Here is a 19,394-nt window from a genome sequence, read left to right as displayed (position 1 = left end):
GCAGCTGTGCAGTCAAGCCTTCCCCACGAATCAGTGAGCTGTGAATAATTAACAATCATCTCATTACCAAGAACATCCAGAGGGTTGCATCTGGTAGATTAGTAAACCTGCCTTTTAGCATTGCTTAGTTACAGTGTTTTAATCTTCATTTAAAATAAAGAAAGACAGCAGGTCTGCACAGCGTTTATTTGGCTTGCTAGATAAAGACTACTATAGAGGTGCTACAGCAGCTTGCATTCTGAAAACAGGCAAAACTTGGAGCATAAATTCCTAATTTCCTCCAAAAAGTAGGAGGGTCGGTGTAAGATTTCACACAGGGTCAGTTTTATGCCCTGTGAGTTTTTGATGTAGTTTTTGTTTGGTTTCTCTTAATACATCTTTAAAGGGGAGCCTTTGAATTTGGGCTTGGGCTGAAATTTTTCTTGGCAGCCCTTCTACTTATTGCTGACAGATACCTCTTAAAAACACTGCGTGTCCACAAGGCACTCAGTTTAGAGGTGGCCCCTAAGGGGAGCTGGTGCGATAGGCAGGGCTGGTTTTACACAGTTACACTGAAAACCATTCTTTGCCTTAATTCATTCATGAAAGTTTATGCCCTGGCAAACATAAAACCTCCGTGAAGCACCATGCTTTTCTGTCAGCTTTTATTCTACAACAGAGAAAGGCTAGCATACAGCTGCTGACAGATAAAATGTTCTCCTGCCACACTTCTACTCCCACAGGTCTCCCTTCCAATTCAATGTTCAACCTCAATTAATCATCACAGAAAGCCCTAGGAAATTAATATATGAGCCTCTGTAGTGACACTGTGATGGCAACTGAACAAATGCAGGCTTGCAGAATGCAAGTAGCACTTTGTGAAGGAGATACTCCAAGTGCCAACTCCCCGTTGTCTGGTTTGCACAATTCCATCTTACCCTCAAACCTCTACAGCATAAGATTTAAGCTACCAAACTGTGGCCTCTGCCCCAAGAGCCACAACCACACATTGACCATGACCACAGGTCCACAGACTATGCCTCAGTCTCAACACTGCTTTCTACAGAGGTGGGAAGACAGAACAAGAGGACAGTTTCAACAGGATTTTTCAAACCTCAACAGCATGCAAGACCTGAACTGTCCAGAAATCAAGTGAGCAGCCTGAAAAATTTCTGACCTAGCAGAAAGCAATCTTACACTCTGAGATAAGAAAGTCAATCCCCTAAAAGCAAGATGTGGATTTGAACATCAAGCTCAAGATATAGTCAAGAAATTTGCCTAACTCTAGATTAGATCTGTTGGCTTTGCTCCTCTGGCTTGTCAAAAGTTCTCAAGGCATTTGCAATGAACAGGTAAAACATGCAAATAAAAGCTACCATCCAGCAACAGTGGATCTTTCTCATCCAAAGAACAGATCTACAACACCAATGGTTGTCTTTGTGGAAACAACCCAAGTCAGGACCTACCACTTTTGTGACAGCAATGGGCTGCTAAGCAGAGCTCCACCCAGAGAACTGACCAAGTCTCTTTCAAAAGAGACTTGCTACTATCCAGTGCTACTCGCAGATCGTAAGTTTCTAAAGTCAGTGGTCATCCCTTTCTCCAAGTTATCCCTGGACAGCGTTGGGTATTGCCAGAGGTAAAATGCCTGTTCCCTGTTCACTAGTGATAAATTCATGTTCCATGAGCATAAAAATATCAGGAAAGCTAAAACAGATTGAAACTTCTAAAAAGAAAACCAGAGCTGGCATGCCTGAGATTTCTTAAAGACACAAGCATGTCTACCCCACAAGATGAATGGGAAAGGAGCCGTATTTCTGGGTATCCCTGGGAAGACAGAAGGCCTTTCTGGAAGTGCTGCTGGCTGGAGAGCTCCCCACTTCAAGCACAGCTTTCGAGTCACTGAATCTTTGGGAAGCCCCCATTCTAGATTCATACTGTGGATAATTCCAGTCCTCATTAGGGATCAGATACACACCCAAAATAAGTCTCTGGTAGAGTAATATTATTCACAAATAAAATTCCAAGGCACAATTCCACTCATAAGACTTTGTATCAGTTAGAGTCCAGAGAAATGCCAGAATGGACCTCCATGTTCACCATCACAGGAAATCCCCTAAAGGATCATCTTTGTGACGAAGTTAGTTCTACGTAATTGGCTGTTTTGGGTGGATCTAGAGACTGCAGTACAGGTCATTCAGAGAGCACAAGACAACCACAGCTGGATGTCCTATACTTTTTGTCCACACTGACAAGCAGTGCTTCTGAGATGAACACAACTTCAGCCTCGCTCACACAGAATCAATGGTGCCAGTGCCCATCACTGGAAGGGACAGGTCTTCCAAAGTTACTGGGAATATGTCTGCAGTTTGAGTCCTCTGATCGATAGGGCTCTGAGGACTTGGAAGGCTCTCAAGCCCTCAGGTACTAATTCTGTGGCTGTAGAGACCAGAAACACTGTGGCAGAAACTCCTCTAGAGCAGAAGGTTTCCAGATCCCTGGTAGGATATTCATCTGGTGCCCCTATGACGGCAAAGAACCACCGAGGATTCTGAGGAGAGCTGCTGATGGTGCTGCAAAGCAGTGGCTGTTACTGATGTCCATTGCAGACTGTCCCCATCTTACGATCCCTAGAAACAGCTGCCAAGCTCATGTGCTCCTCAGTTCAGCAGCTCCTTGGTGATCTGAAAAGTAAATTTGCTGAGGGCTGCCTCACCCACAATCTGGTGTTTTGTTGCTACAAAGAGTGAATCACACGCATTACAGAGTAAACTGCTTTGAATTATTATCCCTGCTGTCATCCTGCAACTCTGAGAAATAGGGGCACTTGGAGCTGATAAGACCCAACATTGCTTAGACCACCTTGCCCGGTTCTTCAAAGGCTTCAACCTTTTCAAGCTTCCCTGCACACCATTTGCCATCCCTCAACGGACAGGTCAGGGAACACACATGACAACAGGCTCTTCCTCTCAGGGACCTATTTCCAGCCAACGTTTCTCCTAGATGAGTGCTGCCACACCACCACTGGCAAGAAAGATCAATAGTTTAACAAATGATAGACAGTGGGAATAGCAATATCCACTTCAACAGCAAAAGTCCATCTGAGGGGAAAGCTGAGACAGGCACTAAGAACATAGACTGGAACCTGACATTTAGAATAAACTGTTGCTTCATTATCCCACAAGAGAGGAGGACACAGTCAACTCCCCACAGTACTTGACAGGAGTTATGATTAAAAACTTGGTAGAAAAAGGTGCAAAGTTGTAATCACTGAACACAGTGGCAGGATTATGGTCTCAAGTGTAAAAACACAAATGGTTGAGTTTGTTTAGCTATCAGCTTGTCTCATGTCCATTGCTGAGGCCAAGGATTCTGCCTTCAGGCAAATTCAGGGCACAAGCACAATCAAGCATCTCCCATCTCAATGCTTCAATGCACGTCTCATCTGCAGTTACAACGTGCTGCTAGCAACAGTCATTCCCATGTCTATGCTCCAGTATCCAGGGACGTACTCAAGGAGACACTAGAGCTCTAGATCCATGTGCATCACTGGTGCGCGTCTGAAACGCACGGCTTGTTGGACCCACAGTGCACCTATGTAACTCCCATCTGACTGCAGCAAACGGTTGCAATGGGCAGCAGATACAGGGAGCACTGGATGGTGCAAAGTGGCAGTGCTGAGGTAACCCTGCAGGCCAAACAAAACGCTCTCCTTATGTAAGAAACCACAGCACCATGCCTTCTGCCAGGCAGTATAATGTACCTCTTTGTACGCGCGAGACAGAGCTGTGTACACACACCGTGTTAATGACCGTCTGTCCCCAGTACAGGACCATCGCTGATAGGAACCAGATGCAAGTCAGTGACTCTGGCTGCCCTCCCCCACCTTTCACTATCAGTCCACTTGGAAGCCCATAGGTGAGGGCCAGGACCCCAGGTCAAAGGCTTCCGAGTGCTGCAACCAGTTGCTCTTCTTCACACACATTCTCTGGCTTCACAAGAAAACAAGCTCTACATAAGCCAGGAGGACATAAGAGGAGGGTTCTGGGCACTGTTGGGTCTGGAATTATTCAGATTACCTTCCAGTATCCTCCAGCCCCTAGAACAGACTCCTGGTTGTATGCGAGATGCCTCTGTGCCCGCTACATCTGGTGCAGCTGTTTAGAGACAGCTATCCGAGCAGAATGAATAGCCTGGAATCCCCACATGAACCCTCTGCAGGCCCCAGCCGCACGCAGCCCAGCAGCGAGCATGGGACCAGCAGCCTCAGGGCATCCACCAGCAGAAGGAGCTGCGAGATGTTAAGACCCCTCCAACTGCTGAAGGGAACAAAAGCCTGAAAGCTGTTTATGCTCGCACAGATCAAAGGAGACGCTTAGAAAATGAGCCCGGGTTCCCAACGAAAACACAAGTTCTGGAGGTTTCTAGGACAGGCAATGACACTGCTGCTTTCAGGCTCTTCAGTGGCAGAGTGACGGCACTGCAGGGGCACGCAGCTTCTGCAAACAGCAAAGCGAGAGCCGTTACTCACGCACCCTGCGACGCTCCCCACACAGTCATCATAGCGGGAGCCAGGCCAGCAAGGGGCTACCCTGCACGACGTTCTGGAGAGCCTCTTGCTGCCAGATCTGCAGTGGCCTGGTTTTGCCTGCATCCCTTCTGCCTGAAGCACGACTGCCTCCGCTCACCCCGCCAGCTGCATCCCCATCTCCCAAGCTGGGCCTCAAACCACTAGCCGAAGCAATTCTCTGGTGTGGTAAGGCAGCCAAGAATGAGCTTCCCCAGATCAGGTCTCAAGGGATCCCCAGCAGCTCATTTATACCATCTTAGTGCCACTGCATTTTGTGCAATCCCTATTTACCAAGGGCAATGCAGACTCTTGCAGCAGCCCATGTAGAAGCTAGTCCAGCCTCTCCGGGGCAAGGTTCGCACTGTGGAAACCTGGCTCCTGATGGCTCACTTGGACCTGGATGGACTCAATTCTCCCCTGTCCCCCATCTGGAAAGAACTTGATACTTGGACTCCACCTGACCAAGTAGCTTAAGTGCTATCCAGCCCAGCTCAGCACAAGCATATAATTCAGACAACATATGCATGAGGGTGGTTGCTCTATTTCACCTCCTACGGATCCTGTGGTCACAACAGGGATGGAAAAAGATCCAAGGTGCAAATCAAAGGTGTCTCTACAGTTCCCAAATACTGCAAGCTTAGCCTGGAGGACAGGTTGCTCCCCCTTCCACTGCTCTTCTCTGTCATCTTCCAAAAAGCAAAATACAACAGTTTCATCACCCTCCCTCTCTGATATGCCAGATTTCTGTTTTGGGAACGCAGCACAGGAGACAGACACAGAGAGGACACAGGCCACCCTTCCACTTGGCTCCACATTGCCTCCAACCAGGTAAATGGAAGACTTACGTGTCTTAGAAAGCAACATCCCTGAGCCTCCTGCAGCCTCCTTAAACTCTATTCTCGAGTACCTACATGGTAGCTACAGGCTCCTCATCGCCCCCACATCCCAGGAAAGAAACAACGCCCTGTTTCCACCCTGGGTAATGCAAAGGTAGGGGAAAGGAGACCTTCAGTCTACCTAGTAGGTGCAGCAATAGGCATAAGCTCTGGCTGGAATAAAGACGTTTTTCAGAGCACTGGACTTTTCCAGCTGCCTGGAAACAGGAAGCGCCCAGGCCAGAGAACAGTAACCCTCACACACCCCACATAAAGGCACACTGAGCTGTTAACCCTAATTACCTGTGACTGACACACGAGTGAGGCCCTGACCTTCCAGGCATTGGCTTAGCCAAAGGAAAATAAACAGCTCCCTTCATAGGAAACACAAGCCATTTTCAACCCCTTTGCTTTGCGCTTTCGGTCCAAAATTAAAGGTGTCTGAAATATAAGGGGAGAACGACTCAGCTTAGCCTTCCTTCAAAAAGGTAGCAGGGCAGCAGACGGGAGCTTGGCTGAGCTCAGAGACTGTCTCACAGCTTTCACCGAGGATCAGCGTGCTTGCCGGCACTGCTCTGCTGAGTCCCAAGCTCTCCTCCCAGCTCCTCCTGCCACATGCTGCCGGCGAAGGAGGATGCAGAGCACAAGGGAGACTAACTGGCCCAGAACAACATTCTCTTGCCTGAGGCCTCCCCTGCTGCCATCTTCATTATGCAGCACCGCTCCGTAAGTGCGGCACAGTGCTTGACATTACCTTCCTCCACGCAGAGGACTTCAAGGCCTCCATACTTCTCACAAACATCATCTAAGACCAGCTCAGCAGCATCACTAACAAAGACCTCCTCTCACTCTTCTTTACTGGTAACTCCAGAGAGGCCCAGGAGAAGTCCTGCCTGGCCTCCATCTGCTGATGCATTTGATACTGCTTGCTGTTGTCTGTTCATGCTTTCAAGGTTGCACGTGACAAATGAGCTATGTGAGGATCCTGTCCACCTCCCCAAACAGCAGTGAACACTTTTATGGTTTTTATGGTTATGGTGTTTCTGTAGGTTTCCTTTTTAACGATCATGCCCTCCTACTCAAAGGGAGCTCCCTGGAAATTCTTATGCACTCTCTCATGTATTTTCTTCGCACTAACTGAGCCCTTTAACAGCTTCTACTGTGTTTTAGAAGAGCAGAGGACTTTGCTGCTCCCCTTATGGGCACTGACACTGAGAGACTGTTCTTCACAGAGATGCGATTCACTGTCACCTCAGAGAACTGCCACGGACATGGATTGGACTCCTAGCCTAAAGGAGGAGAGCGGAGTCCTGCAGCACAGTCAAACCCTGGCTGTACGGCTCAGACTAATAGTAGTTTGTCTCCATGGAGTAGGGGCACAAACTGGACTAAGACAACATGTCTTTCTGCACAAGCAATTTGGATGCTACAACCATCCCTAACAGCCCCTAATGCTTCTACCCGCTCTGGACCCTCATCTCCCCCTTGCTGTTCTCATTCCTCTGCTTATTCTCATGGTCCAGCACGGCAGATCGGGAGGGTCTGGGCTGCTCTGAGCTGCCAAGGCAGAGCAGTGCCCCGATCTGCTCCTCCAGCTTGCACACACGCAGCCACACTGGTCTGAAAGAGTCTAAAGCAGAAGGCAGAGCTGCTTACCCAGGGGGCAGAGCATCCAGGGCTAGCACCGCAGCCCGGGACTGGGGAGCGCCCGAGCCAGAAGCTGCCTCCTCTGCCTCTCCGGAGGCCGACGAGGCAGGAAGAGCGGGAGCGACAGAGCCGTCAGCCACGCTTGCTGCTGTCGTGGGGGAGATCACTTCTGCTGACGGCCTTTCCTCTTCAACGTCTGCAGCACCCGCTGAGTCTCCGTTCACTGGAAAGGCAGAGCTGTTAGTGTTAAGGAAGGGTAGCAGGGGGCCCTGGCTGATTTACCACCGCGCTCAGCCCTAGTACCAGAGCAAACAGTGGGTGGCAGCAGTTACCATCCATGCATGGGACCTGCAGGGTGCCCCCAGCCTGCAGCGAAGGCAGCATCTCTGTTCACCCAGGAGTAGGTGTCAGATCCTCTGTGAACTGCTGCCGCTGCCTGCACCCATTCTGTCTCCAGACAAAAGCAGAGGTACTTTGCACTTGTGCTCAGTATCTCTTCTGCTGCTCACAAACGTGCTGCAGGCCTGCAGTTAATTCAGGTAACAAGCAGGAGCTCAGAAAACTGTTGGCACAAGGTCCCCTCCAGGCAGAGGGAAGCACAGACTGGGTAATTTAGTTGCACTAGTAAGAGCTAAATTTTGCTGGGTTCCACAGCATTTTTGGAAAAGGGAAGGGGAAGACACAGAGTAAAGGAAAATTATGATGAAAACTGATCAGGAGGAAAATGCAGACCAAAAAACAGAAGGGAATTTGTTTGAGAATACTTATTAGATAGCCAAAAACCATGACTTGACAGTCAAGCACAGGATAACTTCAGCTAGAAGGCATCCTGGTTTCAGTAGCAAAACAAAAGCATTAAAATAGCAAAATATAGCATAAAAAAGGAAGTAGGCAGAGCTCCATGAGTTAGAGTTAAGAAATGTAGAAAACTCTAAGGGAAAGTAAAGACCTAAGAGAAATATCTGTGTCTAAAAGCCAAAATACTTAGAAGTATTCTAGGAAACAAACCTCATAGTATTATAATATCTCACAGATAGAGACTGAAGAACTATAGATACTTTCTAGAAGAGGCAAACTGCTTGGTACACTTCTGCTTTTTAGTTGGAGGGAAGCAGGACAATATCCTCCATCACTGGAGGAAACCTGTTACACAGCACTTGGTTACTAAAGGAGCCTCTTAGGCAGCATCTAAAGGAGATGCAGATTCCTGAATCAGGAGGCTCACAGTAACTCCCATCAGGAGTCCTGCAGCACTCAGCTGAGGAGATCTCTGACTGGTGTTCTTTTTTAGCAATTCTCAGAAAGGGGTGTTTTAGAAGCTTCAAGCATATTGTGCCAATCTTCAAAGGAAATCGGCAGAATGACCCAGGCAATTACAGTGTAATTAGCTTGTTCTCAGTCCTGGGCAAAACAGTGGAAAAGCTAATCCAAAGTTCAATAGATAAGGAAGGAGCTCAGCAGGAATAGTCAGTGCTAAGCAACACAGCTTTGCAAGAAACATGCCATGAAATAACCTCCTTTTATTCTCAGATGAAATTATAGCTCTGAGTGATAAAAGTAACTGGGAAGTCCTTGACCTCAGTCTTGCAATAGGCTGTTCAGAAATTGAGCACAATAATGTCAACAAAGCCTATTAAAATGGAAGAGGAGAAAGGTTTCTAGAGGCATTCTAGAGAGCGTAACACCCAGTACCAGTACTAGCCCCAACCACTCAAAACCCTCGTCTCCCCATCCTGAAATATAAAATCATCGCTGACAGGACTTTTGGAAGACAGAGAGGTTGGTGAGCAGTAAACAGCAATGAGGACAGCACAGTCATAAACCCACTGGGAAAGCTGGGGCCCATCCAATAAAATGTGTTTTAGCAAATCAAAGCCAAAACGCCAAGTTATACTTGCAGGAACAAAAACTCTGTCCACAGCCTGAGGGACTGTTCCCTGCACAGCAAGGACATTGAGAAGGGCTGGGTGGTGACAGCGGACAAAACTCTGCACTCGCTCCAAATACAGCACTGGTCTGACCACGGCAGACACAAACCTCAGCTCCAGGGAGGGGAGCAGAGACCGGGGGTGAGCAAGATGACACAGCTGAACAGCAACATTTCACTTCGCCCTCCCACTCCCCCATCTCCCTCCCAAAACGTCTGGCAAAACTGAAATTATATTGCTCCAGGTTTTTCCAGTGAAACGGAAAGAAAATGAGTCTTCATTTCGGGTTGAACAAAACATTTCCTTCTACCCGAAACAAAGTACTTGGCTTTTCCTTCCAGATCTCTGACAAAAGCAAAAGAAAGGACAGTGCTGTTTGCAAAACCAGTGCAGAGGAGTAGGAAATGCCTGTGGTAGCGGTGTCACTTTTGCTGCCTACCTCTTACCCAATAACACAGTGACTGAAGCACTCACCCAGGATGTGGGACACCTGGACCTCCACTGAACCCACATCAACTACGGGCCAGGACACTGTCTCAAGCATCACATCTCACAGCTTCTGGAGGGGTTTCCCTCTATCTCTAGCTGGAACTCCTCTACCCGTTCTACGTGAGAGCCAGGTTCTACGCAAGAGGCAGATAAAATGCTTATGGCTTTACAGTTAGCTACGTACCAGATCCCAGGCCCTGCTCCACAAAATATTTACGGTTTTGTGGGCAAACCTAAGCAAAACCAAGAAAAACTCCTCCAGAAACATCCTCTGGTATAAAAATCAGCACCCTGTTTAGAAGTGGGTTTGTATGTTTTCTGGCACTAGATACAGACAGCTGTTTCTCCCCATTTTTGGAGAGTAAAGACTTCAAAAACATTTTCACTGAAATCTGATGGGCAAATTCAACTAAACGTTCACAATTCTGAAAAAGAAAGTTCATTCAGCTGTGATGACTGTTCTCTCTGTGGCATTCGTGACATTGCTTTTCCAGTCTTCCTTTCAAAACCTGGAACCAGATGCAGCATTTACACCATGGAGTCTCCAGAGAGGAGCTACACAAACTGTTCGAGAAATGGAGAATAGGTCCTACCAGTGGGATCTATGGAGCTCAGGCTACTCAGCTTATCAAAAGTAAAATTGATAGCTCCTTCACAGGAAGGAAATTCCTGAGTACTAGAAGATTCTTTATTTCAGCAAAAATTCATTTTCTCCCACTAAATGCAGCCACCACGGCTCTGTCCACCATACATCTCTAGCCAAAAGGCCAGAACAGAGCTCCCACTAACACCACGTTTCACCTGTGCCATTCGCTGTGCCGTTTGTCATGCCAGCATGGTTCTGACTCTTGGCCTGCAGCCGGTGCCGGTTCCTGGCGCTAGGACTTTGCTCTCCACTCCCCGTGTTTTGTCTGGCCACCCCAGCTGAGTGTCGGTGCGTCCTGCAACGGAAAGGAACGCAAGAAGTAAGACATACAACTGGCCTCAGAGAGAAAACCTACTCCTGTCTTCTTTGCCTCAATACTTCTGTCCTCTCCAAGCACAGCAGTCAGTCACCTCCCGGAACTGCTGGGACACTGGTCCTGCTCCTTAGTCAATGCCCTGAACTCCCAGTGTTGCTACTCCTGCTCTCCCAGCCGGTACGTGGGTGCCAGCATCCCACCTACTGGAATCAGAGTCCTGCAGAGGAGGAACCGTCATGCAGACGGCCACACTTCTGTTTGCTGCTGTTCCCTTTAGCCACCGTAAGTGCTAAGGAACAGCCTGGGCACTGACAGATGAAAACCTGCTCATGGTACTAAGCTGTTGCGATCCCTTGCTCCACTCCTGCAACAAAGCTCCTGGAAGAGATGGTCTGCAAATACTTTCTGCACTTCAGTGCCACATCACACACCTAGGGAAACCCATTTTCATACCTTGAACTCAGCCACAAGCCTTGCACAGAGGCAGGTGAGGGAGGCGCAAGTATTCTCTGCTGCTGATCCTGCTGGGAAAGGCACGGTCCCTGGCAAAGGACGGGACAAACAGCCGGGATGGACAGCAGCTTAAATCGTCACAGCAAGGACCTCGACTCTCCACACAGAGATACTTGGCTGTCTCCAGGGATAGGAGAGGAAAGGGAACTCACCACATCCAGTCCAGACAGAGCTTTCTTGCCACCATGTCACTGTGCAATGACACTAACTGTGCAGGTGGCAGTGGCCAGGACAGCCTGGTCCCCCCAGGCAAAGCACCTGCAGCATACACAACCCCAGCATGGCACAAACCACCCTGGTCAAACACAGCTGGGCCTCCATACCTCCCACCCCTGCAAGTGCCCCAAGACATTCCAGAAAAGGTTTGAGTTTTAGGTTTATTATGAAATCTGGTAATTGTTGTGAGTGGAGCAGAGCAACATGCACAGGGCCGGAGGGAGGGAGCCGAGTGCTGCCCGCACAGCCAAGCGCTTGCTCCCCAAGGCAGGATTGGAGAGGTGCTACTCCAAGTGGAAGGGACACGTTGAGCAGGGTGAGTGTCACATCACTCACACATCAGGGCAGAGGCACAACGGACTGAGGGCAATCTTCTAGTTGGATTTTCTGTGCAGATTTGTTGACAGTGAGAGCCTCACATCATCCCAGTCTCCTTCCTAGCTCTCACAGGTCCAGGAGCAGCAGTTGGAGCTTGGAGGCACCTCCACAGGGTTCGCAGCTCCTGGGGCAATGCACAGTGCTCCCAGCTGCAGCAACGACGACAGAGGGTGAGGACCACAGGGATTAAAACGTCGGCTGGTTCCAGCCAAGTTCTCCCCTTAAAAGGGCAAAATCCTCCAACTGTCCCTGTGTCTCAGGGCTCTGCTGAGCTGGAGCTGGGAGGGGAAGGCAGTTTGGCAACAACAGGGCACCGCATCAGTCATGCCACACTCAGCAGCCCCAGCGAGCCCGTGATCCCTCCCCTTTGCTCTCCTTGGGGAGCAGCTCACAATGACAGTAGGCAGGGGAAGGGCTGGGACCAGGAGGAGTCAGCAGAAAGCAGAAGACAATCATCGAAAATAGATGCGATATGAGCCACAGATAAGAGCGGAGAGCCAACAGAGCAAGCTGCAAGCAGGAGCTGCTGAGACCGCTCCCATCAGCCATAGCTCTTCCCCGGAGGGTGGCCCTGGACACAGGGTCTCCAACACATTCCTTGCCAACCCCTCCTCCAGCCCCAGAAACCCCGGCTACCCCAAGAAAACAGCTGTGCTGAGGGTTCGCTTCCGCTGCCAAGCAACATCCCACCAGCACGTCGGGGCTCAGAGGAGTAAGGGGCACGGAGTGGTTCCCCTCCCTGCTGATGGGGAGGTGTGCCCCTCGCTGCGCTGGGCTGGCTCCCCGCAGGGCACAGGGGCACCCCGATGTCACCCGCCTCCCTAAAGCAGCTCCCCTCGCTGTGCAGCAGGCCGAGGGCTCGGACAGCCCCGTGGCAGCAGACCTACGCGCCCCGCCAGCGGTCAGCACCCAGCTCTGGACCGCCGCGCAGCGGGCACCGGAGCCGGGGGCAGGGACCCAGCCTGCCCGCGCTCACCCTGCTGAGGCAGATCCCTGCCCCGGGCAAGCTCTGGCGGGCTGGGACACCTCCCGGCAGCCCCGCGCCGCGGTCAACCAGCCAGCAGGCCAGAGGCAGCGCCGGCCGTGAGCGAAGGGCCGAGCGTGGGAGCGGGCAGGCGGCGCTGCCGGCCGGAGCCGGCCCCGCCGGGAGCGGGCGGCCAAGGCATACGATGGATCTCGTCCCTGCCCTTCTCAGCACAGATGAGCTAAATGCTGCCCAGAGAGTTTTTAGAAACCAAAACAGGATGTTTCCAGGCTGCCAGCCGGCCACATAGGGTTACGAGGCCTGAATTAGCCGGCCTGCCGCCCAGCCCAGCCCTCCTACGAGCACTCCTATCTGGGTATTGTCTTTTAATAGATGCATGGAAACAAACTGAGCGGGGCCACGTGACAGCGCCCGGACTGGGAACACACTCTTAAAATAGGAGCAGGGAAAAAACAAGGCCGAGTACCAATGGGAACAGACTCTCGCAGCATGCCAAGGGAAGGAGCAGAGCGCCCAGGCAGCGGGCACGAGCCCCTGCTGCTCCCTTCAGACTGACGATCTCGGGTCTCTGCCCCATCGCTCCTCCTGGGCCAGAGGCAGAAGGAGCAGACTGCACCAAAACAAAAGTGGCATCAGCCAGGAGGACACAAACCTCGCAGCTCCCCTGTTTCTTCCAAGGCAGAGTCCCTGATTTGCAAACGACGTGGGGCACATCGCCTGGGCTCCTCTCCGCCGTGGATGTGAAACCCAGCAACAGCTTCCTCCTCCCACAGCAGTACTCCCATCCCTGGGACCCGGCACAGGGGTGTCAGGAGAGGCTGCGATGCCAGTCTCAGCCTTACTCAGTGCAAGAGGTAACAAGCTGTAGCTGGAGGGAGACCTCCACCGCTGCAAGAGCGGCCGGGGGGCCCAAGGAGGCCCAGCTCCCGCTGCCACTAACCGCCACCAGAAACACTGAGCTGAGAAATTCCTTCTGCCTCTGTGAAAAATGAGGAGGTGGTGGCCGAGATCCCCTGCACCCAGCTTTCTCGTTTGCAAGGCAGGGAACAGAGACCACACGCGTTTACCAGCAGCTTGGAGCTCCCAGCACGCCAGGGCCTTTGCCCTCAGGCCTTCCAGTGCACAATATCCCTGTTGCTGTCTTACCTCTGGGACTCAGCTGTTCTCATGTGCAGCACGAATATCGACCTAGCATGGCCCTACAAGAGGACATCCCTGGCCAGAGGGCAATTCGCATCAGGCTCGCCTCAGAGTTTAGCCCTATGCATGGTCTCTTTGCAGATCCCCAACCTAGAAGTACCATGACAGATTTAAGAGATGCTGGGTTTCTGGGTAGAACAGCCTTCCAGCAGTAACACAGTACCCATCTGCTCCTGTATCCCTGCGGCCATCCCTTGAGAAACTGTATTTTTGTCTTGTATAAATCATCCTTTGAAAATAGACCTAAAAGTCACCTTAAAATGGGCTCCAACTCCACCTAGTTTATTCCAGCTACCCACCACTTTCTAGACTCCTCCCTGCTGATCCCAGAGATCCATTTCATGACTTGATGTCTGAGGTCCTGAACAAAATGTCCTGGCCCTTTCCAGCCCCAGAACCTCTCCAGTAACAGGCTGCACACCCACTGCCCAGTACAGCCTACCTCTCCCCTCTGCAGGCCTGGAGCTGCAAGTGGTAGATTACCTGGCCTTTTACTGCTGTGGCATCACTCCAGAAGTCCAATGGCCATATACCGGGCTTTGTGGAGCAAACTAGCGCAAGAGATTCCCATGAGGGGGCCAGAGAAAGTATTGGACTGAGTGACCCAGAAGGGGTTCTCCCACCTGCCCTCAGGGATGACCATGCCCATCACTAGCTGAGCTGTGAATTTTGGACATCAAAAAGCAGAAAACATGAAGCACACTACACTAGAGAAACCATGCGAGTTTGCATGAGCTTGTGACAGGTGACAGCAAAGTTTCACATGCCTGTGGTCAGATCACAGTACGACACATGGCTTGACAGTCCGAGTCTCCAGAGAGGGCGAGCGGCAAACCAGACTACTTTATTCCCTAGTGTCAGAACAGGCCCCTTTGGCCACAACAAAACAAATGGGGATTGTGGCAGCTTCTTCCGCACCCAAGGCCCCTGCTCTCAGACAGAGACCTCTGGGCTCTCTATTTTCTCTTCACACAGAAGGCTGTGGAATTTCACACCCCGTCACCAAGATCAGCAGCAAATCCCAAGATGACATTTGTTCAGGAGAAGAAAGAGAAGCCCTGACCAAGCAGTTTCCCTTGAGGGGAGAGAGTAGAAATAGCTGAGGAGCAAAGAATGACCCTTTTCTTTCCATCCTGCCTGTGAGGGAGTTTGCCAGCATCCATCACCAAGCTCATGAAAATAAACAGCACTCTGCATATAAACAGAGCAAATATCAAACAGCTTTACCATGTGTACAGGACTCCTACTTCACTCTGGAGAGGGCAGCTGCCTCTGCGGTGGGTACATACAGCAGTGCTTTGCCCCATGTAGGAGTACTACAAACTGTGGTATATGTCCAGAACAACCCTAAATTCAGGTGAATCTAGGACGAATTGACAACTAGCTAGAAAGTTTCCCATAGCAGAAAAGCTACGCGATTTTTAATGATTGCAAGCAACAAGAGCCAACTGACTACGTCAACAGCTCTGCAACCTGTCAGCAGCAGAGGTTCTACCAGCTAAGCAGCTTATACTATTTCCACACCTGGAAGATCTTTGAAGGTCACCTACAAAAGTGCTGTCCAGAACTCACCACACTTTGACAGGTTTATAGCTCAAAAAGACAGCAGGAGAAGAAACTAATTACAGGCAGTCGAAGAGCAATCAGGAATTCAGTAGTCACATCTAGGCAGCAGCCTGAGCCACCTAAGCTAGAACTTTCTTTACAGGCTTTCCAGCACCTGCTGATAGCTACCAACTCCCAACAAGATACTGAGCATGCATCTCATCTGTGAAAATGCCTGGACAGCAGGAATCAAGAGAAGTAGCCACAGTAAACGGGCACAAATTACGTTCAGCAATCTGTTTCTAATTTCCTGTCTCATTACCTTCTCAGGTGAGAGACAAACATTTTAGGGATGGGGTCACTTTTTAGAGAGGAGAACATTTCTTCCCTTCACTCTTCTCTGGTATGTGCCTAGCAGATCAAGAAGGAGCAGAAGAGCTCAAAGCACAGGGCTTGTTGCTGAAAATGCTCCCGAATGTCGAGCCTGCAGGCTGTGCAGAACCTCTTACCAGCCAAGGCTGCAAGCTCCCTCTCTACAGACACAATTCTAACCAGAACATCTGTATAGGCTGCTGGGCTACTGCCATGCTCTGGAAATATAAATAGGTGTTAAATTCAACTCCATGTTGACAGTGTGACACGTCCCTCAATAACCACAGCTCCAAAAGGAGCAGCTCTGAGCCACTCCAGCCCAGCAAGAAGGCAAAGAAGGGCACTGTGCCAGGCACAGGATGGCCTGGTGCCCAAGCATCTCATTTTCTTTGGAAGTAGCTGTCATTTCCCTGTAGCTCTGCTTGTGTTGCTTCTCCTGCCCTCCCTAGACCTTCTGAAGCATTCCCACTGTGACCACTGCCAGGATGGGCACTCTGCTTCCTGGCCTCACCCAGCACCTGGCTAGCGCTGTACTCAACTCAAGGGAGGTGTGGTCCATATAATCCTGAGGAGCCATTTGAAGGGTGCCTACGCAGACCAGGCCCTTTGCTTGTTTACCTGACTAGTCACAGCCTTCCGCACACATCCCTGATGCATCATTCTTTCAGCTGCCAGTAGAATACCTAGTGGAAACTATCCAAGCTATCACAGACCTGATGCTCCTTGAGGAATGAAAATCTCCAAGAGGCTCAGATAAGCTGCACCACAGCTGTATGGCCACTGCACATGGTGTGCCTTTCAGCTCTGCAGTCTGCCAGGAGGCCTGCCAGCTCATCCTTTTTCCAAGTTTCCTACAGGCTGCTTTATTGTGAGCTCACTGAGAGATCTCGAGTGGTATCCACTGTAAAAGGACCACTGAGACACTACTTAGCTGCTTCACAGGCCCAGTAATCACCCCCGATGGGCTGAGAGGTGCTGCCAAGCAAGGAACCCTTACCTTGTCCTGCTTCCAAAGCAGTTCGTACTGGGAGGTTGGTGTCTGCTCTCTGTGGCTGCGGCCATGCTGATGGGTTCCCGTCCAGTTACCTGAGGCCCTGAATAGTTGAAGAAGAAGAGGGTGAGGAAAGAGACAAAGGCACCTACTAGTTCCAGCCTCCTTTCTTCCAGAAAAAAAGATAGGAAGACATAAAAGCCCAGTATACTACAGGACAGACCTGCCAGCCCTCTACGCTAAAATCCAGGGGCAGCATCTGTTTGCACAGCATCCTTCATCTGGCAAAGCCCCTTGGGTGTCCCACTCTCCGAAGTCATGGGCAAGGAGCAGAGTGGAGAGAGCAGGAGCTGTGTTGGTTGCTACCATGTGGCTCTGCTAGTACAGTTGGATTCAGGACCACAAGCACCAATGACCAGCAGAGCCCCCAGCCCAGGTTCTCTGCACACAAAGCTCCACTAGAGCAACATACTCTGCATTGAACACTTTTCCCCCAGGTAGAGGTGCTCTCATACTACACCGATGTGCGATGGTGTAGCCCATTCCACAACGCCTCACATGGCTCTGAATACAGCACCAGGAAAAGGCAAATATAGCCCTTCAGGGAACTAACAGTGCCAGGAGAGCAGTCTCGTTGAAAGCTCCCAGATTTCACAGGCCTCAACTCCCACCTAGGAGGGGAAGGAGCTGAGGGAAATCAATACACCAGTCACTGCCCAGTATGAGTTGAATCTTTCATTGCTCACTCCCTGGGAGGTCTTGACCAGTCAGACATCAGTCTGTGTCCCCGCATGCACTCTTTTGCCACAGGGAGCTCCTGATCCGAGCAGCACATCAAATACAGAAGACACTTCCCGGGCCCAACACAGGAAAGCTAGGGAAGGGGTGAAGCCACTCAGGCAGTTTGTGGAGGGCCCAGAGAACAGCCACTCTTTTTGTATCGGCAGGGAGGCAGAGTGTGATCCTGTCAGTGCCACCACTCCTGTCCCACCACACGTTTGCTCCCACGGGAGTCCATGAGCAAGCCTGCAGTTGGGACAGGCAGGGGCTGGAGCCTTACCTGGGAGAGGAGGTGGCTGCTGGCACTCGGATGTTTGCTCAGAGGTCCTTAGGGCCGTGATCTCAGCCCCACTCCTCTCCCCGCCGGTGCTCACCGCCTCGTGCTCAGAGCTGCTGCATGCATGCGGAGATGGGCGGCACTCACCCTCTGTCACGGCACTGCCATTAGGCAGGCTTCCCAGATCAACAGCAGGCCCGTCCAGGAAAATCGTCAGCTCTCCGCCGGAGACAACACTGCCTTTGTTCTCAGTTTGCAGGTTCAGGGTCAGCTGCCTGTTCTCCACTGTGGGAGACGAGGGGACATGGAGAAAGAGACCAGGCAGTCACCACTAGTGAAGCCAGGTGCTATGGAAGAAGGGTCCACGATCCCCAGCTCCCCCATGGGACATTAATCTTCTGGTACTTAACTGTGGAGTTAGCCCTCTCCCCCAAAGGACAACACGTCTGCTTTCTCCAGGACCGTGTGCCTCAGTGAGACACTGTAGACATTGGCTCAGCACCTACACACATATAAGCAGCACTGTCATGGAGCAGCCTGGCGAGCTACACTGAGTGTCAAGGACCTTCCTTCACTATCCACTGCTCACCAAGACAAAGAGCGGCCACCCCATCCCATCACAGTGGCATAACTACCCTACAGGCCTGGTCAGTGACTCAGCCAAGACCACAGTCACTCACAGCAGATCGAGTCCAGAGGATGCTGGGGCTGCAGGGGAGATGGTAGAAGGAAAGGTGAGATATTCAGCTGGTTTGACATAACTAGCAAGGCAGGAAGGACAAACTCCAGCAGATGCCTAGGACATGAAGCAGACCAACAGCTCCATGCCAGAGGGTGACTGAAGCCCTGGCTTGCTGCAGCACAGGAGCAGACAGCATCTTTCAGAATCAGAGGATACCTTCTTCCCACCCAGAAAACCCAGATAAGTGACACAAGAAAATCCTGCCGACTTCCCTCCACCCACATTCTTCATGCATCTGCTCCACTGAGCACAACAGGTACCAGAGCTGCCCCAGACACACTCACAACATGCTCCACTGAAGCACCAGACCGCCTGCGCAGAAGCTTCAGCGGGTGGCATGGGCTGGAAGGAGCCACGAGGCCCAGCTGCTCCCAGAGACAGTAAAAACCCACCAGCTTCCCTTCTGCTCCCTTGCGAGCCAGTTTGGCTCCTGGCAGTCCAGCGAGGCTGTGCCAGCCGCAGCCCTGCATGCAGACGGGCACCGCAGCTTTGCCCAGAGGTAACCACCCTGGGAAGACAACTCGCCGTTCTTCCCTCGCAGACGCAGAGCAGGCGGGGGAAGGAGGCCCATTAGCTGACCGGCTCCGCGAGCTGAGGCGCAGAGCAGGGGCCGGCAGCTGCCGAGCGCTCACCGGCACCTCCGAGACGCAGAGCCAGCCCCGCTTCACGGATGCAGCGGCCACGGCTGCCGGCCTCCCGCGACGGACACCTGCCCCACGTCCAGCCCCCGCGGGGCTCCCTGCCAGCTCCCCGCTTTACACAGGCGGCGGCAAGAGGCATCCCCAACGCTGCTGGGAAGCCAGCGGCTCCCAGAGAGCCAAAGGGGCTGCCCGCAGCCCTCTCCAGCGGCGCCCTCCAGCCCTGCGGCGTCCTGCAGCCTCTCCCACGCAAACTCTCCTCCCGCAGAGCTGTTGGGGGAAATCGGACCTGCCTCCCCAGGGGCAA

General features: G+C 51.5%; 1 protein-coding gene across 4 annotated transcripts in view; it reads right to left on the bottom strand.

Annotated features, from left to right (window-relative positions):
* Positions 1-19,394, bottom strand: part of WWP2 (WW domain containing E3 ubiquitin protein ligase 2) — a 49,127-nt gene that overhangs the window by 17,879 nt on the left and 11,854 nt on the right. For 2 of the 4 annotated variants that reach the window (XM_062586079.1, XM_062586083.1), the window contains 4 exons: positions 17,711-17,992; positions 16,657-16,753; positions 10,290-10,429; positions 7,081-7,294 (listed from right to left, as the gene is read on the bottom strand). In XM_062586079.1, coding sequence (XP_062442063.1) covers positions 7,081-7,294; positions 10,290-10,429; positions 16,657-16,753; positions 17,711-17,992 — 733 coding nt within the window. The remainder of the gene's footprint in view (positions 1-7,080; positions 7,295-10,289; positions 10,430-16,656; positions 16,754-17,710; positions 17,993-19,394) is intronic. The other 2 variants (XM_062586081.1, XM_062586082.1) reach the window with 2 other exon arrangements.

The sequence above is a fragment of the Rhea pennata genome, chromosome 13 (genome assembly GCF_028389875.1).
Source record: "Rhea pennata isolate bPtePen1 chromosome 13, bPtePen1.pri, whole genome shotgun sequence".
Taxonomy (NCBI): Eukaryota; Metazoa; Chordata; class Aves; order Rheiformes; family Rheidae; genus Rhea; species Rhea pennata.
The sequence above is the reverse complement of the archived record's forward strand: the minus strand, read 5'-3'. Positions and strand labels throughout refer to the sequence as shown.